This window comes from Notolabrus celidotus, chromosome 22 (assembly GCF_009762535.1).
Source record: "Notolabrus celidotus isolate fNotCel1 chromosome 22, fNotCel1.pri, whole genome shotgun sequence".
NCBI lineage: Eukaryota > Metazoa > Chordata > Actinopteri > Labriformes > Labridae > Notolabrus > Notolabrus celidotus.
Window position 1 is genome coordinate 27,168,801 of NC_048293.1, and position 24,428 is coordinate 27,193,228.

A 24,428-nucleotide genomic window follows, 5' to 3' on the forward strand; every position below is an offset into this window, starting at 1 on the left:
GTCTCTTGATCACATCAGATGGATCCTGGTTGACCTCTTTGCCAACAGAGGCCCCTGTGGAAACAGCAGAAAACACAATCCCAGTTTGTAAGAATGAGAGGAAATAGATTTTAAAAATCCTTCATTAAAATGTCAAATTTGGATATCATTGAATATAATGTTCTCCAGAGTACCTGAGACGATGAAAACATTCAGAGTGACACAGAGGAAAATGATCATGATGTAGTTTCTGACTGAGTTTAACATCAGTCTGGTTATTGCTTCTCTTTCTTCATCCCAGTTTACTGTGAGCTCGTCTGCTGACTCTTCCTCCTCTCTTTAAGGAAACGCCTCTTCTTCCAGTTTCACAAACACCACCTTTTAAAGTGGGCGGAGTCACATTGTACCTCCAGTTCTTTACATGAACAACATCATATCAGACACCAACACACACCACAGTTTCATGAAGGGTATATACTGCCACCTATCAGAGGAAGACACTTCACAGAGCCCGATCATCGTTCATAAGATGCTCCGTCACACTCGTGTGAGGCTGCATGGTTGGACTGGACCACATGTCTGTTGTAGTCCAGCTCTCTAGAGATCTGTTCACGTGTGCAGCTGATGTTGGAATAAATTGGTCGTGCTGCTTCCCTTAGCTGCTACAGCTTCTGAACAAACTGAGGGACTGTGGATTGTTTGAGGTCTGACGCTGTAAAACCAAACCAGTTACAAACCACTTTCTTGGGAACAGTCTTCATTAATGCTGGCGGCCATGTAGTTGTTGTTGTTGTTGTTGTTTGTCCCTGTAGGAGGTAAATAAGAGGAGATTCAAGAGCCCAGAGGGAGGGTGGAGGAAGTTAAAGAGAAAGTCTAGATGTTCTTGTTTAAAAGTCGTCCTAGATCACAAATATGAATTCATAGATGAGATGGATTTATCGCCCAGCCCTACATGATGGTCTTTCCAGTTTATTAGTTATTGCTGTATTGTGTCATTATAGTTATTGTGGGCAGAGTATCAAGTATTAGGTGTCTTTCCTTCCTGTGTGGTCTCATGTTATATTGTATTACATCATGTCCTGAGTGTCCCTGTGATTCTCAGTCCTAATATTCAGCTGCTGGCTGACATAATCCTGAATAATACATCCACTCCGTTCAGATCAAATCCATGAGTGAAAGTCTGAGGCTGCGGTCTCCAAACCTCCCGTCATGATATCTGATCTGGATGAGAAGTAAAGACCCACATTGGTTAGAGGACTTTGAAACAGGTGTAAGGGGCTGTGAACTGTAACACAGAGATGAAATGAAACCATCATCAGAAGCTTTTTGTATTGAGAAACAAAGATCTGTAGCACTGTGGAGACTAGCAGCACAGAAATACACTGCACTGCTGTTCAGATCCACTTCTTTGATTGTTAATGTGCAGTTCTTGCCTTTATCTGCACTCCCTCCCATCGTCACCTTCACGCCTGGCTCTGGGTTTGGATTGCTCATAAACACATATCCCAGGAACATCATCTCTCCGTCTGACTGCTTGTACCAGAGGATTCGATTATAGTCTTTAATTTCATGTCTACAGTTGAGTGTTCCTGTTTTTTCTCCTGGTTTGATGTAAACGTGAGCTGGAGTCTGGATGACTTCTTTGTCGACAGAGGAACCTGAGGAAACAACAACACACAATCACAATGTGTGCAAAAAACAGTAAAACAGGAAGTAGAATTTCAAATTAAGACGACAATGTTTGAAAAACTTGAATACTTTACCTGAAATGATTAAAAGGTTAAAGGTGATACAGAGGACGATGATCATGATGTGTGTCTGACTGAGTTTAACATCAGTCTACATGTGTCAGAGTTGATGTCACAGTAAACTGGAGGCTGGGGTTCATAAGGAAATCCCTCCTTTTGAGCTTTTAAAGTGGGCGGAGTCACAGTCGTAACTCAACGTAAGAACATCACGTCAAACACCACGTCAAAGGTTTAAACTGCCACCTTATGAGAGGAACCCAGACCAGGTTTATCCTGGCTCAGATGAGGCTGAGGTGGTACCCTCCTTACAGCGTGCACTCACTTCATTTCTTGTATGTTGGTCTATTTTTATGAAGCAGTATGTCATGAAACTCTATTTATATTTGAATAATAATAATAATTGATTGGACTTGTATAGAGCTTTTCTGGGTACTCAACAGAACAAAGACAGAGGGGGGGCGGGAGGAGAGGTCATGTGTTGTAGTCTTTGTTGAACATTTCAGTGGAGGGAAGGCCGTAAAGGATGCTGTTGCAGTAGTCCAGTATGAAGGTTCTAAAGGCGTGGAGGAGGAGAGAGAGGAACACTTCTTTCAGAGCGGTGGTTTCAACAACCACTGCTCTATTATTCACAGAGATCAGAGATTTAAATGAAGAGGCTTGTTGCAGGTGTGAGGGCGGCTGTGAGCCGACAGATGATAAAATGTGGAGAGCAGGTTTTTGTACTGATGAGTGGTGACATGCAGCACTGTGGAGACTAGCAGCACAGAAATACACTGCACTGCTGTTCAGGTCGACTTCTTTGATTGTTAATGTGCAGGTCTTGTTTTCATTTGCATCCCCTCCGATCTTCACCTTCATGTTCACGTCTTTCTCAAGGGTAGGTTCCGTGAAATACATATATCCCAGGAGTGTCATCTCTCCGTCTGACTGCTTGTACCAGAAGATTTGATTATAAGTTGAAATTTCATGTCTACAGTTGAGTGTGGCTGTTTTCTCTCCTGGTTTGATGTAAACGTGAGCTGGAGTCTGGGTGACCTTTTTACCAGGAGAGGAACCTGTGGAAAGACGAAGACATAAACAGAACAGCTCAAACAGCAGCACTTTAAAACACTTTCAACAACTAAACCTACAAAACACCTATTTTAAGAACCTCTAGAGACATTACCTGACACCAGAAAGATGTTGAAATGAATGATCAGGAATAAGATGATCATGTTGTGTCTCCTGTGTCAGAGCAGCCACTAAGACGTCCTTTCAGAAAAGGAGACAGAGTGATGAGGTGGGAGGAGTCTGAGCTGCTTCCTCCTCCTCTTCACATCACAGTCATCATGTCAGCTGTCACCACAGGTTTGGGAATAACGCCCAATAAGTTGAAGAGGCTGTGAGCTGTGTCTTAGAGATAAAGGGAGGTTTTTGTACTGATGAGTGGTGACATGCAGCACTGTGGAGACTAGCAGCACAGAAATACACTGCACTGCTGTTCAGATCCACTTCTTTGATTGTTAGTGTGCAGTTCTTGTTGGCATTTGCATTCCCCTCTATGCTCACTTTGTCTTTGTCTTCAGGAAATTCTTTATCTCCAGTCATGTATCCCAGGAGCTGCATCTGTCTGTTCTGTAACTGTTTGTACCAGAGGATGGTGTTATAGCTACTAATTTTGTGTCCACAGTAAATTTTGGCTGCGTCACCCGGTCTCTTGATCACATCAGATGGATCCTGATTGACCTCTTTGCCGACAGAGGCCCCTGTGGAAACAGCAGAAAACACAATCCCAGTTTGTAAGAATGAGAGGAAATAGATTTTAAAAATCCTTCATTAAAATGTCAAATTTGGATATCATTGAATATAATGTTCTCCAGAGTACCTGAGACGATGAAAACATTCAGAGTGACACAGAGGAAAATGATCATGATGTAGTTTCTGACTGAGTTTAACATCAGTCTGGTTATTGCTTCTCTTTCTTCATCCCAGTTTACTGTGAGCTCGTCTGCTGACTCTTCCTCCTCTCTTTAAGGAAACGCCTCTTCTTCCAGTTTCACCAACACCACCTTTTAAAGTGGGCGGAGTCACATTGTACCTCCAGTTCTTTACATGAACAACATCATATCAGACACCAACACACACCACAGTTTCATGAAGGGTATATACTGCCACCTATCAAAGATAGTCACGCAGACCTTTAGTCTTTTTAAAAACTACATATTTTATTCCCCATAAGATCAGCTGACTTTGTGACCTGCCTGAAGTAACACTGTGCTCAGTTTCTTATATCATAACTCGTTTATTACATTCTGTTATCTGTACATTTGACCAGTGGAGGTGCTGAAGGGTGGAGCGGGAGTGGGTGAGTAACCGGGTCAGCTGAGTTCTGGACATGTTGGAGTTTTTGGAGGACGGTGGAGGGAAGGCCGTAAAGGATGCTGTTGCAGTAGTCCAGTCTGGAGGTTCTCAAGGCGTGGAGGAGGAGAGAGAGGAACACTTCTCTCAGAGCGGTGGTTTCAACAACCACTGCTCTATTATTCACAGAGATCAGAGATTTAAATGAAGAGGCTTGTTGCAGGTGTGAGGGCGGCTGTGAGCCGACAGAGATGATAAAATGTGGAGAGCAGGTTTTTGTACTGATGAGTGGTGACATGCAGCACTGTGGAGACTAGCAGCACAGAAATACACTGCACTGCTGTTCAGGTCGGCTTCTTCAATTGTTAATGTGCAGGTCTTGTTTTCATCTGCACTCCCTCCCATCTTCACCTTCATGTTCACATCCTTCTCTAGGGTTTGAAAGGAGCTAGTCATATACCCCAGGAGCGTCATCTCTCCATCTGACTGCTTGTACCAGAAGATTTGATTATAGGTTGAAATTTCATGTCTACAGTTGAGTGTGGCTGTTTTCTCTCCTGGTTTGATGTAAATGTGAGCTGGAGTCTGGGTGACCTTTTTACCAGGAGAGGAACCTGTGGAAAGACAAAGACGTAAACAGAACAGCTCAAACAGCAGCACTTTAAAACACTTTCAACAACTAAACCTACAAAACACCTATTTTAAGAACCTCAAGAGACATTACCTGACACCAGAAAGATGTTGAAATGAATGATCAGGAATAAGATGATCATGTTGTGTCTCCTGTGTCAGAGCAGCCACTAAGACGTCCTTTCAGAAAAGGAGACAGAGTGATGAGGTGGGAGGAGTCAGAGCTGCTTCCTCCTCCTCTTCACATCACAGTCACCATGTCAGCTGTCACCACAGGTTTGGTAATAACGCCCAATAAGTTGAAGAGGCTGTGAGCTGTGTCTTAGAGATAAAGGGAGGTTTTTGTACTGATGAGTGGTGACATGCAGCACTGTGGAGACTAGCAGCACAGAAATACACTGCACTGCTGTTCAGATCCACTTCTTTGATTGTTAATGTGCAGGTCTGATCTTTTCCTGCATTTCCTGTTATCTTCACATTAACTCCTTTTTCAGGAACTTCTTTATCTCCAACCATGTATCCCAGGAGCTGCATCTGTTTGTTCTTTAACTGTTTGTACCAGAGGATTTGGTTCAAGCTCTGATCTTTATGTCTGCAGTTAAATATTGCCGGTTCACCCGGTCTCTTGATCACATCAGATGGATCCTGGTTGACCTCTTTGCCGACAGAGGCCCCTGTGGAAACAGCAGAAAACACAATCCTAGTTTGTAAGAAAGAGAGGAAATAGATTTTAAAAATCCTTCATTAAAATGTCAAATTTGGATATGATTGAATATAATGTTCTCCAGAGTACCTGAGACGATGAAAACATTCAGAGTGACACAGAGGAAAATGATCATGATGTAGTTTCTGACTGAGTTTAACATCAGTCTGGTTATTGCTTCTCTTTCTTCATCCCAGTTTACTGTGAGCTCGTCTGCTGACTCTTCCTCCTCTCTTTAAGGAAACGCCTCTTCTTCCAGTTTCACCAACACCACCTTTTAAAGTGGGCGGAGTCACATTGTACCTCCAGTTCTTTACATGAACAACTTCATATCAGACACCAACACACACCACAGTTTCATGAAGGGTATATACTGCCACCTATCAGAGGAAGACACTTCACAGAGCCCGATCATCTTTAATAAGATGCTCCGTCACACTCGTGTGAGGCTGCATGGATGGACTGAACCACATGTCTGTTGTAGTCCAGCTCTCTAGAGATCTTTTCACGTGTGCAGCTGATGTTGGAATAAATTGGTCGTGCTGCTTCCTTTAGCTGCTACAGCTTCTGAACAAACTGAGGGACTGTGGATTGTTTGAGGTCTGACGCTGCAAAACCAAACCAGTTACAAACCACTTTCTTGGGAACAGTCTTCATTAATGCTGGCGGCCATGTTGTTGTTGTTGTTGTTTGTCCCTGTAGGAGGTAAATAAGAGGAGCTTCAAGAGCCCAGAGGGAGGGTGGAGGAAGTTAAAGAGAAAGTCTAGATGTTCTTGTTTAAAAGTCGTCCTAGATCACAAATATGAATTCATAGATGAGATGGATTTATCGCCCAGCCCTACATGATGGTCTTCTAGTTTATTAGTTATTGCTGTATTGTGTCATTATAGTTATTGTGGGCAGAGGATCAAGTATTAGGTGTCTTTCCTTCCTTTGTTGTCTCATGCTATATTGTATTACATCATGTCCTGAGTGTCCCTGTGATTCTCAGCCCTAATATTCAGCTGCTGGCTGACATAATCCTGAATAATACATCCACTCAGTTCAGATCAAATCCATGAGTGAAAGTCTGAGGCTGCGGTCTCCAAACCTCCCGTCATGATATCTGATCTGGATGAGAAGTAAAGACCCACATTGGTTAGAGGACTTTGAAACAGGTGTAAGGGGCTGTGAACTGTAACACAGAGATGAAATGAAACCATCATCAGAAGCTTTTTGTATTGAGAAACAAAGATCTGTAGCACTGTGGAGACTAGCAGCACAGAAATACACTGCACTGCTGTTCAGATCCACTTCTTTGATTGTTAATGTGCAGTTCTTGCCTTTATCTGCACTCCCCCCCATCGTCACCTTCACGCCTGGTTCTGGGTTTGGACCGCTCATAAACACATATCCCAGGAACTTCATCTCTCCCTCTGACTGCTTGTACCAGAGGATTCGATCATAGTCTTTAATTTCATGTCTACAGTTGAGTGTTGCTGTTTTCTCTCCTGGTTTGATGTAAACGTGAGCTGGAGTCTGGGTGACTTCTTTGTCAACAGAGGAACCTGAGGAAACAACAACACACAATCACAATGTGTGCAAAAAACAGTAAAACAGGAAGTAGAATTTCAAATTAAGACGACAATCTGTAAAAAAAACTTGAATACTTTACCTGAAACGATTAAAAGGTTAAAGGTGATACAGAGGACGATGATCATGATGTGTGTCTGACTGAGTTTAACATCAGTCTACATGTGTCAGAGTTGATGTCACAGTAAACTGGAGGCTGGGGTTCAAAAGGAAATCCCTCCTTTTGAGCTTTTAAAGTGGGCGGAGTCACAGTCGTAACTCAACGTAAGAACATCACGTCAAACACCACGTCAAAGGTTTATACTGCCACCTTATGAGAGGAACCCAGACCAGGTTTATCCTGGCTCAGATGAGGCTGAGGTGGTACCCTCCTTACAGCATGCACTCACTTCATTTCTTATATGTTGGTCTATTTTTATGAAGCAGTATGTCATGAAACTCTATTTATATTTGAATAATAATAATTGATTGGACTTGTGTAGCGCTTTTCTGGGTACTCAACAGAACAAAGACAGAGGGGGGGGGCGGGAGGAGAGGTCATGTGTTGTGGTCTTTGTTGAACATTTCAGTGGAGGGAAGGCCGTAAAGGATGCTGTTGCAGTAGTCCAGTCTGGAGGTTCTAAAGGCGTGGAGGAGGAGAGAGAGGAACACTTCTTTCAGAGCGGTGGTTTCAACAACCACTGCTCTATTATTCACAGACATCAGAGATTTAAATGAAGAGGCTTGTTGCAGGTGTGAGGGCGGCTGTGAGCCAACAGAGATGATAAAATGTGGAGAGCAGGTTTTTGTACTGATGAGTGGTGACATGCAGCACTGTGGAGACTAGCAGCACAGAAATACACTGCACTGCTGTTCAGGTCGGCTTCTTCAATTGTTAATGTGCAGGTCTTGTTTTCATTTGCATCCCCTCCGATCTTCACCTTCATGTTCACATCCTTCTCTAGGGTTGGAGCTGTGTAATACATATTTCCCAGGAGCGTCATCTGTCCGTCTGACTGCTTGTACCAGAGGATAACATAATAGCCTGAAATTTCATGTCTACAGTTGAGTGTGGCTGTTTTCTCTCCTGGTTTGATGTAAACGTGAGCTGGAGTCTGGGTGACCTTTTTACCAGGAGAGGAACCTGTGGAAAGACGAAGACGTAAACAGAACAGCTCAAACAGCAGCACTTTAAAACACTTTCAACAACTAAACCTACAAAACACCTATTTTAAGAACCTCTAGAGACATTACCTGACACCAGAAAGATGTTGAAATGAATGATGAGGAATAAGATGATCATGTTGTGTCTCCTGTGTCAGAGCAGCCACTAAGACGTCCTTTCAGAAAAGGAGACAGAGTGATGAGGTGGGAGGAGTCTGAGCTGCTCCTCCTCCTCTTCACATCACAGTCATCATGTCAGCTGTCACCACAGGTTTGGTAATAACGCCCAATAAGTTGAAGAGGCTGTGAGCTGTGTCTTAGAGATAAAGGGAGGTTTTTGTACTGATGAGTGGTGACATGCAGCACTGTGGAGACTAGCAGCACAGAAATACACTGCACTGCTGTTCAGCTCCACTTCTTTGATTGTTAATGTGCAGGTCTGATCTTTCTCGGCACTCCCTGTTATCTTCACATTAACTCCTTTTTCAGGAACTTCTTGATCTCCAGTCATGTATCCCAGGAACTGCATCTGTCCGTCCTCTAACTGTTTGTACCAGAGGATGACGCTCAAGCTCTGATCTTTATGTCTGCAGTTAAATATTGCCGGTTCACCCGGTCTCTTGATCACATCAGATGGATCCTGGTTGACCTCTTTGCCGACAGAGGCCCCTGTGGAAACAACAGAAAACACAATCCCAGTTTGTAAGAATGAGAGGAAATAGATTTTAAAAATCCTTCATTAAAATGTCAAATTTGGATATCATTGAATATAATGTTCTCCAGAGTACCTGAGACGATGAAAACATTCAGAGTGACACAGAGGAAAATGATCATGATGTAGTTTCTGACTGAGTTTAACATCAGTCTGGTTATTGCTTCTCTTTCTTCATCCCAGTTTACTGTGAGCTCGTCTGCTGACTCTTCCTCCTCTCTTTAAGGAAACGCCTCTTCTTCCAGTTTCACAAACACCACCTTTTAAAGTGGGCGGAGTCACATTGTACCTCCAGTTCTTTACATGAACAACATCATATCAGACACCAACACACACCACAGTTTCATGAAGGGTATATACTGCCACCTATCAGAGGAAGACACTTCACAGAGCCCGATCATCGTTCATAAGATGCTCCGTCACACTCGTGTGAGGCTGCATGGTTGGACTGGACCACATGTCTGTTGTAGTCCAGCTCTCTAGAGATCTTTTCACGTGTGCAGCTGATGTTGGAATAAATTGGTCGTGCTGCTTCCTTTAGCTGCTACAGCTTCTGAACAAACTGAGGGACTGTGGATTGTTTGAGGTCTGACGCTGTAAAACCAAACCAGTTACAAACCACTTTCTTGGGAACAGTCTTCATTAATGCTGGCGGACATGTTTTTGTTGTTGTTGTTGTTTGTCCCTGTAGGAGGTAAATAAGAGGAGCTTCAAGAGCCCAGAGGGAGGGTGGAGGAAGTTAAAGAGAAAGTCTAGATGTTCTTGTTTAAAAGTCGTCCTAGATCACAAATATGAATTCATAGATGAGATGGATTTATCGCCCAGCCCTACATGATGGTCTTCCAGTTTATTAGTTAATGCTGTATTGTGTCATTATAGTTATTGTGGGCAGAGTATCAAGTATTAGATGTCTTTCCTTCCTGTGTGGTATCATGTCATATTGTATTACATTGTGTCCTGAGTGTTCCTGTGATTCTCAGCCCTAATATTCAGCTGCTGGCTGACATAATCCTGAATAATACATCCACTCAGTTCAGATCAAATCCATGAGTGAAAGTCTGAGGCTGCGGTCTCCAAACCTCCCGTCATAGTATCTGATCTGGATGAGAAGTAAAGACCCACATTGGTTAGAGGACTTTGAAACAGGTGTAAGGGGCTGTGAACTGTAACACAGAGATGAAATGAAACCATCATCAGAAGCTTTTTGTATTGAGAAACAAAGATCTGTAGCACTGTGGAGACTAGCAGCACAGAAATACACTGCACTGCTGTTCAGCTCCACTTCTTTGATTGTTAATGTGCAGGTCTGATCTTTCATGGCACTCCCTGTTATCGTCACATTAAGTCCTTCTTCAGGATAACCTTGATTAACGTTCATGTATCCCAGGAGCTGCATCTGTCTGTTCTTTAACTGTTTGTACCAGAGGATTCGGGTAAAGTCTTCATTTTCATGTTTGCAGTGGATGTTGGCTGGTTCTCCCAGTTTGTTGATCATGTCAGCTGGAGTCTGGGTGACTTCTTTGTCGACAGAGGAACCTGAGGAAACAACAACACACAATCACAATGTGTGCAAAAAACAGTAAAACAGGAAGTAGAATTTCAAATTAAGACGACAATCTGTAAAAAAAACTTGAATACTTTACCTGAAACGATGAAAAGGTTAAAGGTGATACAGAGGACGATGATCATGATGTGTGTCTGACTGAGTTTAACATCAGTCTACATGTGTCAGAGTTGATGTCACAGTAAACTGGAGGCTGGGGTTCATAAGGAAATCCCTCCTTTTGAGCTTTTAAAGTGGGCGGAGTCACAGTCGTAACTCAACGTAAGAACATCACGTCAAACACCACGTCAAAGGTTTATACTGCCACCTTATGAGAGGAACCCAGACCAGGTTTATCCTGGCTCAGATGAGGCTGAGGTGGTACCCTCCTTACAGCGTGCACTCACTTCATTTCTTGTATGTTGGTCTATTTTTATGAAGCAGTATGTCATGAAACTCTATTTATATTTTAATAATAATAATAATTGATTGGACTTGTATAGAGCTTTTCTGGGTACTCAACAGAACAAAGACAGAGGGGGGGCGGGAGGAGAGGTAATGTGTTGTGGTCTTTGTTGAACATTTCAGTGGAGGGAAGGCCGTAAAGGATGCTGTTGCAGTAGTCCAGTCTGGAGGTTCTAAAGGCGTGGAGGAGGAGAGAGAGGAACACTTCTTTCAGAGCGGTGGTTTCAACAACCACTGCTCTATTATTCACAGAGATCAGAGATTTAAATGAAGAGGCTTGTTGCAGGTGTGAGGGCGGCTGTGAGCCGACAGAGATGATAAAGTGTGGAGAGCAGGTTTTTGTACTGATGAGTGGTGACATGCAGCACTGTGGAGACTAGCAGCACAGAAATACACTGCACTGCTGTTCAGGTCGGCTTCTTCAATTGTTAATGTGCAGGTCTTGTTTTCAGCTGCGCTACCTCCCATCGTCACCTTCACCTTCACGTCTTTCTCTAGGGTTGGAAAGGAGCTAGTCATATACCCTAGGAGCGTCATCTCTCCATCTGACTGCTTGTACCAGAAGATTTGATTATAGTTTGGAATCTCATGTCTACAGTTGAGTGTGGCTGTTTTCTCTCCTGGTTTGATGTAAACGTGAGCTGGAGTCTGGGTGACCTTTTTACCAGGAGAGGAACCTGTGGAAAGACGAAGACGTAAACAGAACAGCTCAAACAGCAGCACTTTAAAACCCTTTCAACAACTAAACCTACAAAACACCTATTTTAAGAACCTCTAGAGACATTACCTGACACCAGAAAGATGTTGAAATGAATGATCAGGAATAAGATGATCATGTTGTGTCTCCTGTGTCAGAGCAGCCACTAAGACGTCCTTTCAGAAAAGGAGACAGAGTGATGAGGTGGGAGGAGTCTGAGCTGCTTCCTCCTCCTCTTCACATCACAGTCATCATGTCAGCTGTCACCACAGGTTTGGTAATAACGCCCAATAAGTTGAAGAGGCTGTAAGCTGTGTCATAGAGATAAAGGGAGGTTTTTGTACTGATGAGTGGTGACATGCAGCACTGTGGAGACTAGCAGCACAGAAATACACTGCACTGCTGTTCAGATCCACTTCTTTGATTGTTAATGTGCAGTTCTTGTTTTCAGCTGCATCCCCCTCTATGCTCACTTTGTCTTTGTCTTCAGGAAATTCTTTATCTCCAACCATGTATCCCAGGAGCTGCATCTGTTTGTCCTCTAACTGTTTGTACCAGAGGATTACGTTATAGCCACTAATTTTGTGTCCACAGTAAATTTTGGCTGCGTCACCCGGTCTCTTGATCACGTCAGATGGATCCTGGTCGACCTCTTTGTCGACAGAGGCCCCTGTGGAAACAACAGAAAACACAATCCCAGTTTGTAAGAATGAGAGGAAATAGATTTTAAAAATCCTTCATTAAAATGTCAAATTTGGATATCATTGAATATAATGTTCTCCAGAGTACCTGAGACGATGAAAACATTCAGAGTGACACAGAGGAAAATGATCATGATGTAGTTTCTGACTGAGTTTAACATCAGTCTGGTTATTGCTTCTCTTTCTTCATCCCAGTTTACTGTGAGCTCGTCTGCTGACTCTTCCTCCTCTTTAAGGAAACGCCTCTTCTTCCAGTTTCACAAACACCACCTTTTAAAGTGGGCGGAGTCACATTGTACCTCCAGTTCTTTACATGAACAACATCATATCAGACACCAACACACACCACAGTTTCATGAAGGGTATATACTGCCACCTATCAAAGATAGTCACGCAGACCTTTAGTCTTTTTAAAAACTACATATTTTATTCCCCATAAGATCAGCTGACTTTGTGACCTGCCTGAAGTAACACTGTGCTCAGTTTCTTATATCATAACTCGTTTATTACATTCTGTTATCTGTACATTTGACCAGTGGAGGTGCTGAAGGATGGAGCGGGAGTGGGTGAGTAACCGGGGCAGCTGAGTTCTGGACATGTTGGAGTTTTTGGAGGTCGGTGGAGGGAAGGCCGTAAAGGATGCTGTTGCAGTAGTCCAGTCTGGAGGTTCTAAAGGCGTGGAGGAGGAGAGAGAGGAACACTTCTTTCAGAGCGGTGGTTTCAACAACCACTGCTCTATTATTCACAGAGATCAGAGATTTAAATGAAGAGGCTTGTTGCAGGTGTGAGGGCGGCTGTGAGCCGACAGAGATGATAAAATGTGGAGAGCAGGTTTTTGTACTGATGAGTGGTGACATGCAGCACTGTGGAGACTAGCAGCACAGAAATACACTGCACTGCTGTTCAGGTCGGCTTCTTCAATTGTTAATGTGCAGGTCTTGTTTTCAGCTGCACTCCCTCCCATTGTCACCTTCACGCCTGGCTCTGGGTTTGGAGCGCTCACTGCCATATATCCCAGGAGCTGCATCTGTCCATCTGACTGCTTGTACCAGAGGATATAATTATAGCCTTGAATTTCATGTCTGCAGTTGAGTGTGGCTGTTTTGTCTCCTGGTTTGATGTAAACGTGAGCTGGAGTCTGGGTGACCTTTTTACCAGGAGAGGAACCTGTGGAAAGACAAAGACGTAAACAGAACAGCTCAAACAGCAGCACTTTAAAACACTTTCAACAACTAAACCTACAAAACACCTATTTTAAGAACCTCTAGAGACATTACCTGACACCAGAAAGATGTTGAAATGAATGATCAGGAATAAGATGATCATGTTGTGTCTCCTGTGTCAGAGCAGCCACTAAGACGTCCTTTCAGAAAAGGAGACAGAGTGATGAGGTGGGAGGAGTCTGAGCTGCTTCCTCCTCCTCTTCACATCACAGTCATCATGTCAGCTGTCACCACAGGTTTGGTAATAACGCCCAATAAGTTGAAGAGGCTGTGAGCTGTGTCTTAGAGATAAAGGGAGGTTTTTGTACTGATGAGTGGTGACATGCAGCACTGTGGAGACTAGCAGCACAGAAATACACTGCACTGCTGTTCAGATCCACTTCTTTGATTGTTAATGTGCAGGTCTGATCTTTCTCGGCACTCCCTGTTATCTTCACATTAACTCCTTTTTCAGGAACTTCTTGATCTCCAGTCATGTATCCCAGGAACTGCATCTGTCCGTCCTCTAACTGTTTGTACCAGAGGATGACGCTCAAGCTCTGATCTTTATGTCTGCAGTTAAATATTGCCGGTTCACCCGGTCTCTTGATCACATCAGGTGGATCCTGTTTGACCTCTTTGCCGACAGAGGCCCCTGTGGAAACAGCAGAAAACACAATCCCAGTTTGTAAGAATGAGAGGAAATAGATTTTAAAAATCCTTCATTAAAATGTCAAATTTGGATATCATTGAATATAATGTTCTCCAGAGTACCTGAGACGATGAAAACATTCAGAGTGACACAGAGGAAAATGATCATGATGTAGTTTCTGACTGAGTTTAACATCAGTCTGGTTATTGCTTCTCTTTCTTCATCCCAGTTTACTGTGAGCTCGTCTGCTGACTCTTCCTCCTCTCTTTAAGGAAACGCCTCTTCTTCCAGTTTCACAAACACCACCTTTTAAAGTGGGCGGAGTCACATTGTACCTCCAGTTCTTTACATGAACAACATCATATCAGACACCAACACACACCACAGTTTCATGAAGAGTATATACTGCCACCTATCAGAGGAAGACACTTCACAGAGCCCGATCATCGTTCATAAGATGCTCCGTCACACTCGTGTGAGGCTGCATGGTTGGACTGGACCACATGTCTGTTGTAGTCCAGCTCTCTAGAGATCTTTTCACGTGTGCAGCTGATGTTGGAATAAATTGATCGTGCTGCTTCCTTTAGCTGCTACAGCTTCTGAACAAACTGAGGGACTGTGGATTGTTTGAGGTCTGACGCTGCAAAACCAAACCAGTTACAAACCACTTTCTTGGGAACAGTCTTCATTAATGCTGGCGGCCATGTTGTTGTTGGTGTTGTTGTTTCTCCCTGTAGGAGGTAAATAAGAGGAGCTTCAAGAGCCCAGAGGGAGGGTGGAGGAAGTTAAAGAGAAAGTCTAGATGTTCTTGTTTAAAAGTCGTCCTAGATCACAAATATGAATTCATAGATGAGATGGATTTATCGCCCAGCCCTACATGATGGTCTTCCAGTTTATTAGTTATTGCTGTATTGTGTCATTATAGTTATTGTGGGCAGAGTATCAAGTATTAGGTGTCTTTCCTTCCTGTGTGGTATCATGTCATATTGGATTACATCGTGTCCTGAGTGTCCCTGTGATTCTCAGCCCTCATATTCAGCTGCTGGCTGACATAATCCTGAATAATACATCCACTCAGTTCAGATCAAATCCATGAGTGAAAGTCTGAGGCTGCGGTCTCCAAACCTCCCGTCATAGTATCTGATCTGGATGAGAAGTAAAGACCCACATTGGTTAGAGGACTTTGAAACAGGTGTAAGGGGCTGTAAACTGTAACACAGAGATGAAATGAAACCATCATCAGAAGCTTTTTGTATTGAGAAACAAAGATCTGTAGCACTGTGGAGACTAGCAGCACAGAAATACACTGCACTGCTGTTCAGATCCACTTCTTGGATTGTTAATGTGCAGGTCTTGCCTTTATCTGCACTCCCTCCCATCGTCACCTTCACGTCTGGCTCTGGGTTTGGACCGCTCATAAACACATATCCCAGGAACATCATCTCTCCGTCTGACTGCTTGTACCAGTAGATTCGATTATAGTCTTTAATTTCATGTCTACAGTTGAGTGTTGTTGTTTTCTCTCCTGGTTTGATGTAAACGTGAGCTGGAGTCTGAGTGACTTCTTTGTCGACAGAGGAACCTGAGGAAACAACAACACACAATCACAATGTGTGCAAAAAACAGTAAAACAGGAAGTAGAATTTCAAATTAAGACGACAATGTTTGAAAAAACTTGAATTCTTTACCTGAAACGATTAAAAGGTTAAAGGTGATACAGAGGACGATGATCATGATGTGTGTCTGACTGAGTTTAACATCAGTCTACATGTGTCAGAGTTGATGTCACAGTAAACTGGAGGCAGGGGTTCAAAAGGAAATCCCTCCTTTTGAGCTTTTAAAGTGGGCGGAGTCACAGTCGTAACTCAACGTAAGAACATCACGTCAAACACCACGTCAAAGGTTTATACTGCCACCTTATGAGAGGAACCCAGACCAGGTTTATCCTGGCTCAGATGAGGCTGAGGTGGTACCCTCCTTACAGTTGCACTCACTTCATTTCTTGTATGTTGGTCTATTTTTATGAAGCAGTATGTCATGAAACTCTATTTATATTTTTAATAATAATAATTGATTGGACTTGTATAGAGCTTTTCTGGGTACTCAACAGAACAAAGACAGAGGGGGGGCGGGAGGAGAGGTCATGTGTTGTGGTCTTTGTTGAACAGGAAGGTCTTGAGGTGGTTTTTAAATGAGTGAAGAGAGTCAGAGTTGAGGATGTTTGGAGGGAGAGAGTTCAGAGAGTCTGGGCAGCGATGATGAAGACTCTGTCCCGCAAGGTGCGGTGCTTGGTCTTGGTGATAGGGGACAGGAGATCTGAGGAGGTGAGATGGGGAGTGGCGTTTGAGGAGGTTGGACAGGTACTACATGGGGAGGTTATTGAGGGATTGAGAAGGAGCTTGAAGTGGATCTGGTCCAGTCTGGAGGTTCTAAAGGCGTGGAGGAGGAGAGAGAGGAACACTTCTTTCAGAGCGGTGGTTTCAACAACCACTGCTCTATTATTCACAGAGATCAGAGATTTAAATGAAGAGGCTTGTTGCAGGTGTGAGGGCGGCTGTGAGCCGACAAAGATGATAAAGTGTGGAGAGCAGGTTTTTGTACTGATGAGTGGTGACATGCAGCACTGTGGAGACTAGCAGCACAGAAATACACTGCACTGCTGTTCAGGGCGGCTTCTTCAATTGTTAATGTGCAGGTCTTGTTTTCATTTGCATCCCCTTCGATCTTCACCTTCATTTTCAAGTCTTTCTCAAGGGTTGGTTCCGTGAAATACATATATCCCAGGAGTGTCATCTCTCCGTCTGACTGCTTGTACCAGAAGATTTGATTATAAGTTGAAATCTCATGTCTACAGTTGAGTGTGGCTGTTTTCTCTCCTGGTTTGATGTAAACGTGAGCTGGAGTCTGGGTGACCTTTTTACCAGGAGAGGAACCTGTGGAAAGACGAAGACGTAAACAGAACAGCTCAAACAGCAGCACTTTAAAACACTTTCAACAACTAAACCTACAAAACACCTATTTTAAGAACCTCTAGAGACATTACCTGACACCAGAAAGATGTTGAAATGAATGATCAGGAATAAGATGATCATGTTGTGTCTCCTGTGTCAGAGCAGCCACTAAGACGTCCTTTCAGAAAAGGAGACAGAGTGATGAGGTGGGAGGAGTCTGAGCTGCTTCCTCCTCCTCTTCACATCACAGTCATCATGTCAGCTGTCACCACAGGTTTGGTAATAACACCCAATAAGTTGAAGAGGCTGTGAGCTGTGTCTTAGAGATAAAGGGAGGTTTTTGTACTGATGAGTGGTGACATGCAGCACTGTGGAGACTAGCAGCACAGAAATACACTGCACTGCTGTTCAGATCCACTTCTTTGATTGTTAGTTTGCAGTCCTTGTTGGCATTTGCATCCCCCTCTATGCTCACTTTGTCTTTGTCTTCAGGAAATTCTTTATCTCCAGTCATGTATCCCAGGAGCTGCATATGTCTGTTCTTTAACTGTTTGTACCAGAGGATTACACGATAGCCACTAATTTTGTGTTGGCAGTAAAATATTGCCGGTTCACCCGGTCTCTTGATCACATCAGATGGATCCTGGTTGACCTCTTTGTCGACAGAGGCCCCTGTGGAAACAGCAGAAAACACAATCCCAGTTTGTAAGAATGAGAGGAAATAGATTTTAAAAATCCTTCATTAAAATGTCAAATTTGGATATCATTGAATATAATGTTCTCCAGAGTACCTGAGACGATGAAAACATTCAGAGTGACACAGAGGAAAATGATCATGATGTAGTTTCTGACTGAGTTTAACATCAGTCTGGTTATTGCTTCTCTTTCTTCATCCCAGTTTACTGTGAGCTCGTCTGCTGACTCTTCCTCCTCTCTTTAAGGAAACGCCTCTTCTTCCAGTTTCACAAACACCACCTTTTAAAGTGGGTGGAGTCACATTGTACCTCCAGTTCTTTACATGAACAACATCATATCAGACACCAACACACACCACAGTTTCATGAAGGGTATATACTGCCACCTATCAAAGATAGTCACACAGAGCTTTATTAATTAGTGTTTCTATGGCAACTCATGTCAATATTCTAAGTTAAATAACACAGTGCTGCAAGCTGGATTCCCTTTAAGTTGACTCAGAGTCACTAATTCATGACTCTTTATATAATTATCATGCAGTTTATCAGTTATTGCAGGAAGTGTTTTGTGATATTAAAGCTGATATGGGCAACGTGTTGTAATCTTGTATAATATATCCACTCAGTTCAGATCATATCCATCAAACAGAGTTCAGCCAGGACACTTTACAGAAAGAGAATCAATCAACCAAGCTTTATTTATACATCACCTTTCATACAAATCAAATGTAATTCAAAGAGCTTTACAGAGACTGAAAACAAGAAAGAAGCAGAAATAAAAGAAACGCTCTGTCCCCCAAAGTGCGGTGCTTGGTCTTGGTGATAAGGGACAGGAGATCTGAGGCAGCAATATGGGGAGTGACGTTTGAGGAGTTCTGTCAGGTATGAGGGGGGCAAGATTATTGAGGGCTAGAGCAGGATCTTGAAGTGGATCCGGTGCTGTATGAAGGTTCTAAAGGCGTGGAGGAGGAGAGAGAGGAACACTTCTTTCAGAGCGGTGGTTTCAACAACCACTGCTCTATTATTCACAGAGATCAGAGATTTAAATGAAGAGGCTTGTTGCAGGTGTGAGGGCGGCTGTGAGCCGACAGAGATGATAAAATGTGGAGAGCAGGTTTTTGTACTGATGAGTGGTGACATGCAGCACTGTGGAGACTAGCAGCACAGAAATACACTGCACTGCTGTTCAGGTCGGCTTCTTCAATTGTTAATGTGCAGGTCTTGTTTTCATTTGCATCCCCTCCGATCTTCACCTTCACCTTCACATCCTTCTCTAGGGTTGCATCCGTGAGGGACATATATCCCAGGAGCGTCATCTGTCCGTCTGACTGCTTGTACCAGAGAAGAGTATAATAGCCTGAAATTTCATGTCTACAGTTGAGTGTGGCTGTTTTCTCTCCTGGTTTGATGTAAACGTGAGCTGGAGTCTGGGTGACCTTTTTACCAGGAGAGGAACCTGTGGAAAGTCGAAGACGTAAACAGAACAGCTCAAACAGCAGCACTTTAAAACACTTTCAACAACTAAACCTACAAAACACCTATTTTAAGAACCTCTAGAGACATTACCTGACACCAGAAAGATGTTGAAATGAATGATCAGGAATAAGATGATCATGTTGTGTCTCCTGTGTCAGAGCAGCCACTAAGATGTCCTTTCAGAAAAGGCCACAGAGTGATGAGGTGGGAGAAGTCTGAGCTGCTTCCTCCTCCTCTTCACATCACAGTCATCATGTCAGCTGTCACCACAGGTTTGGTAATAGAGGCTGTGAGCCGCTCTGTGGTGATGAAGGGAGGTTTTTGTACTGATGAGCTGAGATATCCAGCACTGTGTACACTGACAGCACAGAAGTACTCTGCGCTGCTGTTCAGTTTGAGGTCTTCCATTTTTAACGTGCAGGTCTGGTCCTTGCTTGCGCCCCCCTCCAGCTTTATATTCACTCCTTCCTCTGGGTTTCCAATTTCGTAATTCATATACCCCAGCAGCTGCATCTGTGTGCCATTTGTCTTCTTATACCAGAGGATTAGATCATATTTAGTGTTGCTGTGTGAACACTCTATTTCAGCTGTTTCTCCTGGTTGATGGTAAATGTTTGCAGGAGTCTGTTTGACTTCTTCACTTGAAGAGGAACCTGTGGAGAAGATCACAACATGAGAGAATGAGTCCTCATAAAGACAAAGCACCAACATGTCCAGACTTTCATTAGGTTACCTGAAACCAGAGTGACACTCAAGGCGAGGCAGCAGACGAAGATCTTCATGCTGAATTTAAGATCCCTCTTTGTTCTGTCACATGTCCGTACAGTCCTGATTCCTTCTCTCTGAGTGAGCCCTCGTTTCAGTAAACCATGGTGGGAGGTGTCTCAGTACTGCTCACAGCTGAATGAGCATGAGCGGTTAAACACTCCCACCTCCAGAAAAGGAAACGATTAAGGTCAGCATCTTTCCCTGGGTTGGTTTCATTTGGATTTTTCTGGTTCTTGTTCTTGTTTCAAGATCAAAAGTTAGTCTGCCTTTAGCGTTGGGACGTTCAGGCTCTTAAGAGTGAATTGTTAACTCTGACAAGAATGTATTATTCATAGAAATAAACATTACTCTTTCTTAAGATGGATCAATGAGGAAAAATAACAACCAAATCTATGTAAGGGATAATGTATGGTTAGCAGGTCTTGTCTCACCCTCTCAGAATACTGACAGGGTGAGACAAGACCCCGACTACTAACTTAACCCTCCTGTTATGTTCCTTTCACAGGAACAGCAATAATGTTCCTGGGTCAGTTTGACCCGGGGTATATTTAATTATCCAAAAGTGTCAGAACCCAAAACAATCCCAATAAACATTCTTTCAATCTCTTTATTAACTCCATTATTAACCATTTAAATCAATATTTAGTGCAATGGTGTTCTTTAATCCTCACAGATCAAAGTTCAGTGAGGATAACTCACTCGTTTTTATAAGAAAATTCATGTTAAAACTTTTTTTAATGTACATTTGAAAGACCTAAATATAAATACAGTAGTTCTACATGACAGAAATTTTTGTTTATTTTATTTTACATTTTGAATTTCTTTCATTTTATTAATTTCTTTTTAGATTTATGAACTTTAAAATGGGTCAATTTGACCCGCAACATAACAGGAGGGTTAAGATACCAACATGTTGGTAAAAACATTGATTGAAAGATTATTTTATTGATTTAAAATGATTTATGTAAACATCCATCCATCCATCTTCCTCCGCTTATCTGGGTCGGGGTTGTTCTGCCCTGTAAGCAGTTCATGCTGTTGAGTTAGCTCCGCTACTGATTGACAGAATACAACAGCTGAGAGCTAGGGAGCAGAATCAGTGGATCTCAGCATTGCTGGACAATCAGTTGTAATCCTTTTGATTAAGCCCATCGCAAGCATTCCCTTTTTACTCCTTTTGTTTACCAACATGCTCATCAAGAGTCCGAATTAAAACTGGAGCTAGAACGCTACATCCTGACTCTCATGCTGTATATTCAGGGAGCTTGGCTGGCTGTCTAATTTTGGGTAGGCTACACCATTAGGAGGACAGTACAGGGGCCTCGGGGGCAGCAGTCTCAGCAGGGAAGCCCAGACATCCTCTCCCCGGCCACTTCCACCAGCTCTTCTGGGAGGATACCGAGGCGTTATCGAGGCCCGAGTGTCTGGGCTTCTCTGCTGAGACTGCTGCCCCCTCTGCTGATGTATGTTCATTCTACATTCTTGTAATAAAATGTCAATTTCTTCAGCTGAAAAATTGTTTTTTCTTGATCTTCTCTCAGTCACACTGATACCACTCGCCATGTTAATTGTTGTTTATGCATAGTAGGCATGCACAATTCAAATTGGTTGGATCAGGGTTTTCCAGGAGATTCCCTGGACATATGACGTTTTGCACCAGCCTTGCCTTCATGCGCAATTAGTTAATTGGCCAATTATTTGCAGTCGTGCATGCGGCCAGCGCCACGGCCAAATAGGCCGTTCCATAACGGTGCATTAAGACTAATGGTCCCGTTTGTGTAATGGCTGGACGTGCATACGGGCCCTGGTTTATCATCACCTCCATCAACATGTAGCTATGATTCAATTTCAGACACAGTGGGTCAAAAGGGAAGGATCCCTCCTCTCATACTCTGCAGAGGAACCCTGCACCCTCCAGCTATCTGATGCCAGGCAGCTGGAGGGTGCAGGGTTTGTTGTTGTTTCTGTGGTGTTCGTGTCGTCTGTCTGCATCAGAGCAGGTTTTTGTTACAGACTGAGGGTTTGTGCGACACTGTGCGTCACTGGCAGCACAGAAATACACAGCGCTGTCCTCTGATCCTCGCAGCTTCAGAATCTGAAGACTCGACAGACTTCCACCAACACCGCTCACATTGTACACGCCAATGAATTTATCTTCCACAACTTTTGAAGTGAATCGAACATAGGCGAGCAGAACCATGTCATGTTTCCCAGCGGACTGTTTGTACCACTGGATCATATCAAAGTTAGAGTTTGAATGGTTGCAGCTTAACGTCACTGTTTCTCCAGAGGGTTCGATCAGCGCTGCAGGACTCTGATCGACTCTGTTCTTTGAGAGTTCTGCAAGAAAGAAGCAGATTCAGGGTTAGAATAATGAAAAGTGCTGAGGTCCATTTCTTGAGTTTTCTTAGTGTTTACCTGTTGAACAGAACACCAGAGCGTGCAAGAGTACGAGGAGTGTGATCATGATTCAAACACAGAGGAAAACTAAACTGTAGAGATGCTGTGAAGTGGCTGGATGTAGAGGAGGAGGAGGAGGAGGAGGAGGAGGAGGAGGAGGAGGAGGAGGAGGAGGAGGAGGAGACATACTGGGCCGTCACACGCCTTCAGGAGTGGATGTGTGCTTTGGATGTCACGATTTAGATTCATGAATCAGTCGATCAAAGGAGCCTTCAGTTTCAGGGAATAGAAACAGAACAGAAAGATCTGAACTGGGAGAAGGCCCCCGGGGAACACCCAGAACTCGATGGAGGGATTATATCTCCCGCCTGGTCTGGGATCACCTCGAGATTCCCCAGGAGGAGCTGGAAAATGTTGCTGGGGAGAGGGATGTCTGGGTCAATTTGCTTGGACTGCTACCTCCGCGAACACGCGAAAATGGATGGATGGAAAGATCATCCTGCCCTCCTGAAGACAAATTCTTTGGATGTTCTGTATCCAAAAATGCTCCTTGGATCTGAATGATTCTAAATAATGCCGAGGTCACGCTTTAAGAGCGATTGTAGCTTGATCCAGCAGACTTAGGGTTTCAAAGATGCGAGCAATGCTGGGAGGTGGAATTATTCTGGCAGAGGAACAGTTGTTGAGCTCTAACTTCAACATCCTCGCCTTCATTAGGGAGGACCACCACAGACTGTAACAAATGAGGCATGTCAGGTCTCGTCCAAGCAGCAACCTCCGGCTGCAAGAATTGAAGCCAATGCGGAGGTGTTAAAAACTGCAGTTCAGATGGAGCAAAGGAGCAAATGAAGACCTTCATGTGTACCGTGTACAGGTTTGTAGCTCCCCCTACAGATAATGAAACCACTGAGGTCTTTCATTCATTTATTCAACAGTGTGGTATTTGTGCAGCTGTCTGAGTCCCCTGTATCACTGTGTTCACTCACAGCACAGTAATACACTCCACTGTCTGAAGGCTCCAGCTTCTCCACCGTCAAAGATCCGGTCTCAGCTTTGTCCTTCTTGGCAGGAAATTTGTCCTCAGTGAAGCCGGTCCAGTACTGATGTGGTGGCATTAAGGTGGTGAGAACTATCTGCTGCATCATCTCCCCGGGCCGCAGTCTGAACCAGTACATCTGGAAATAATTTGAACCTTTCGTGTGACTGCAGTTGAGTGTGGCAGATTGACCCTCTGCCGCCCACAGCAGAGGGTCCTGGTCCACATCACTCCCATCGATTCCACCTGTGGAAGGTAAAATCACGTCATTAACAGGTCTAACATCTCGTAGTATAGAGTACGGTTCTCCTTGAAGTGTGCAGCCGTATAAAGTAGAGTACCTATAATACAGAGCAGAGCTGCAGAGAGACTGAGGAGACCAGCTGTGATCATGGTCGAGTTCAGAGCAGAGTGATCTCAGAGAGCAGAGTCAGTGAGGGTCTGTGTGGTGGGAGGAGAGTCACTGAATCATCTACAGATCATGTTCAGAAACATTTACTTCTATTACAAAGTCTGCTGCAGATTATTTTCATCTGATTCAATTGAGAGACCTGCAGTCAATATGAGAGGTTATCATACAACATTTAATATGTTATGCTTTTTTGGTGCTCGGCCAATCGTATTCGACCAGAAAGAGGCGTCTCTGATCGTCCCACATGCTTTGACTTTTGATTCATCTTAACTACGGTGGCCCTAGAGGTCAACTACACAAACCACGTCAGAGAGAGAGGTTAGGTGTCATATAGCCTTGCCCCTCTTCTTTTCAACGCCCTCACGTCGGTCTTGATGATTGGTCGGGCGTGTAGGCTGTCATACATTTCAATCCCTCTTGATCGGGGCGACAACAGACTCTTAATATTTGAATACTCAGATTAAAAGTTGAAACCAGAGAGGCAGAAACCTCTGATTTCCTGCCGCATGTTGCACTCAGACGCAGCTGTACTCCTCCTCCTGACAGTGAAGTATCAGCTGATCATCTCTGAGGGTTTTTGTAGGGAAGGAGAGCGACTCTGAGTCA

The 24,428-nt window shown here is 43.7% G+C and overlaps 1 protein-coding gene and 6 gene segments (V, D, J or C); all 7 read right to left on the reverse strand.

The window, feature by feature from the left end:
• Positions 1 to 4,256: 4,256 nt before the first annotated feature.
• Positions 4,257 to 4,904, reverse strand: LOC117806522. The segment is given in 2 exon segments: positions 4,257 to 4,678; positions 4,789 to 4,904. Coding segments are annotated over 2 exon segments (471 nt in total).
• A 1,631-nt stretch (positions 4,905 to 6,535) lies between these two features.
• LOC117806523 lies at positions 6,536 to 8,296 on the reverse strand. The gene is made up of 4 exons (XM_034675478.1): positions 8,203 to 8,296; positions 7,700 to 8,092; positions 6,748 to 6,944; positions 6,536 to 6,571 (listed from the first exon to the last, which is right to left on the reverse strand). Exons 1-4 carry the CDS (start codon positions 8,249 to 8,251, stop codon positions 6,536 to 6,538), a joined length of 675 nt encoding a protein of 224 aa, XP_034531369.1. The 5' UTR covers positions 8,252 to 8,296.
• A 1,655-nt stretch (positions 8,297 to 9,951) lies between these two features.
• Positions 9,952 to 10,536, reverse strand: LOC117806525. The segment is given in 3 exon segments: positions 9,952 to 9,987; positions 10,071 to 10,360; positions 10,468 to 10,536. Coding segments are annotated over 3 exon segments (372 nt in total).
• Positions 10,537 to 12,877: 2,341 nt separating this feature from the next.
• On the reverse strand, positions 12,878 to 14,026 carry LOC117805980. The segment is given in 2 exon segments: positions 12,878 to 13,397; positions 13,508 to 14,026. Coding segments are annotated over 2 exon segments (465 nt in total).
• Positions 14,027 to 18,607: 4,581 nt separating this feature from the next.
• Positions 18,608 to 19,360, reverse strand: LOC117805979. The segment is given in 2 exon segments: positions 18,608 to 19,186; positions 19,297 to 19,360. Coding segments are annotated over 2 exon segments (471 nt in total).
• A 2,532-nt stretch (positions 19,361 to 21,892) lies between these two features.
• On the reverse strand, positions 21,893 to 22,444 carry LOC117806526. The segment is given in 2 exon segments: positions 21,893 to 22,314; positions 22,393 to 22,444. Coding segments are annotated over 2 exon segments (471 nt in total).
• An 845-nt stretch (positions 22,445 to 23,289) lies between these two features.
• Positions 23,290 to 23,807, reverse strand: LOC117805986. The segment is given in 2 exon segments: positions 23,290 to 23,656; positions 23,752 to 23,807. Coding segments are annotated over 2 exon segments (414 nt in total).
• Between the last annotated feature and the right edge of the window lie 621 nt (positions 23,808 to 24,428).

Excerpts from the sequence above, each read along its gene's own strand:
- LOC117806523 (XM_034675478.1), bottom strand. The coding sequence starts at position 8,251 with ATGATCATCTTATTCCTCATCATTCATTTCAACATCTTTCTGGTGTCA. Across the intron at positions 8,093-8,202 it reads CAACATCTTTCTGGTGTCAG|GTTCCTCTCCTGGTAAAAAG; the intron begins GTAATGTCTCTA and ends GTCTTTCCACAG. Across the intron at positions 6,572-6,747 it reads ACCCAGAACCAGGCGTGAAG|TTCACAGCCCCTTACACCTG; the intron begins GTGACGATGGGG and ends TCTGTGTTACAG.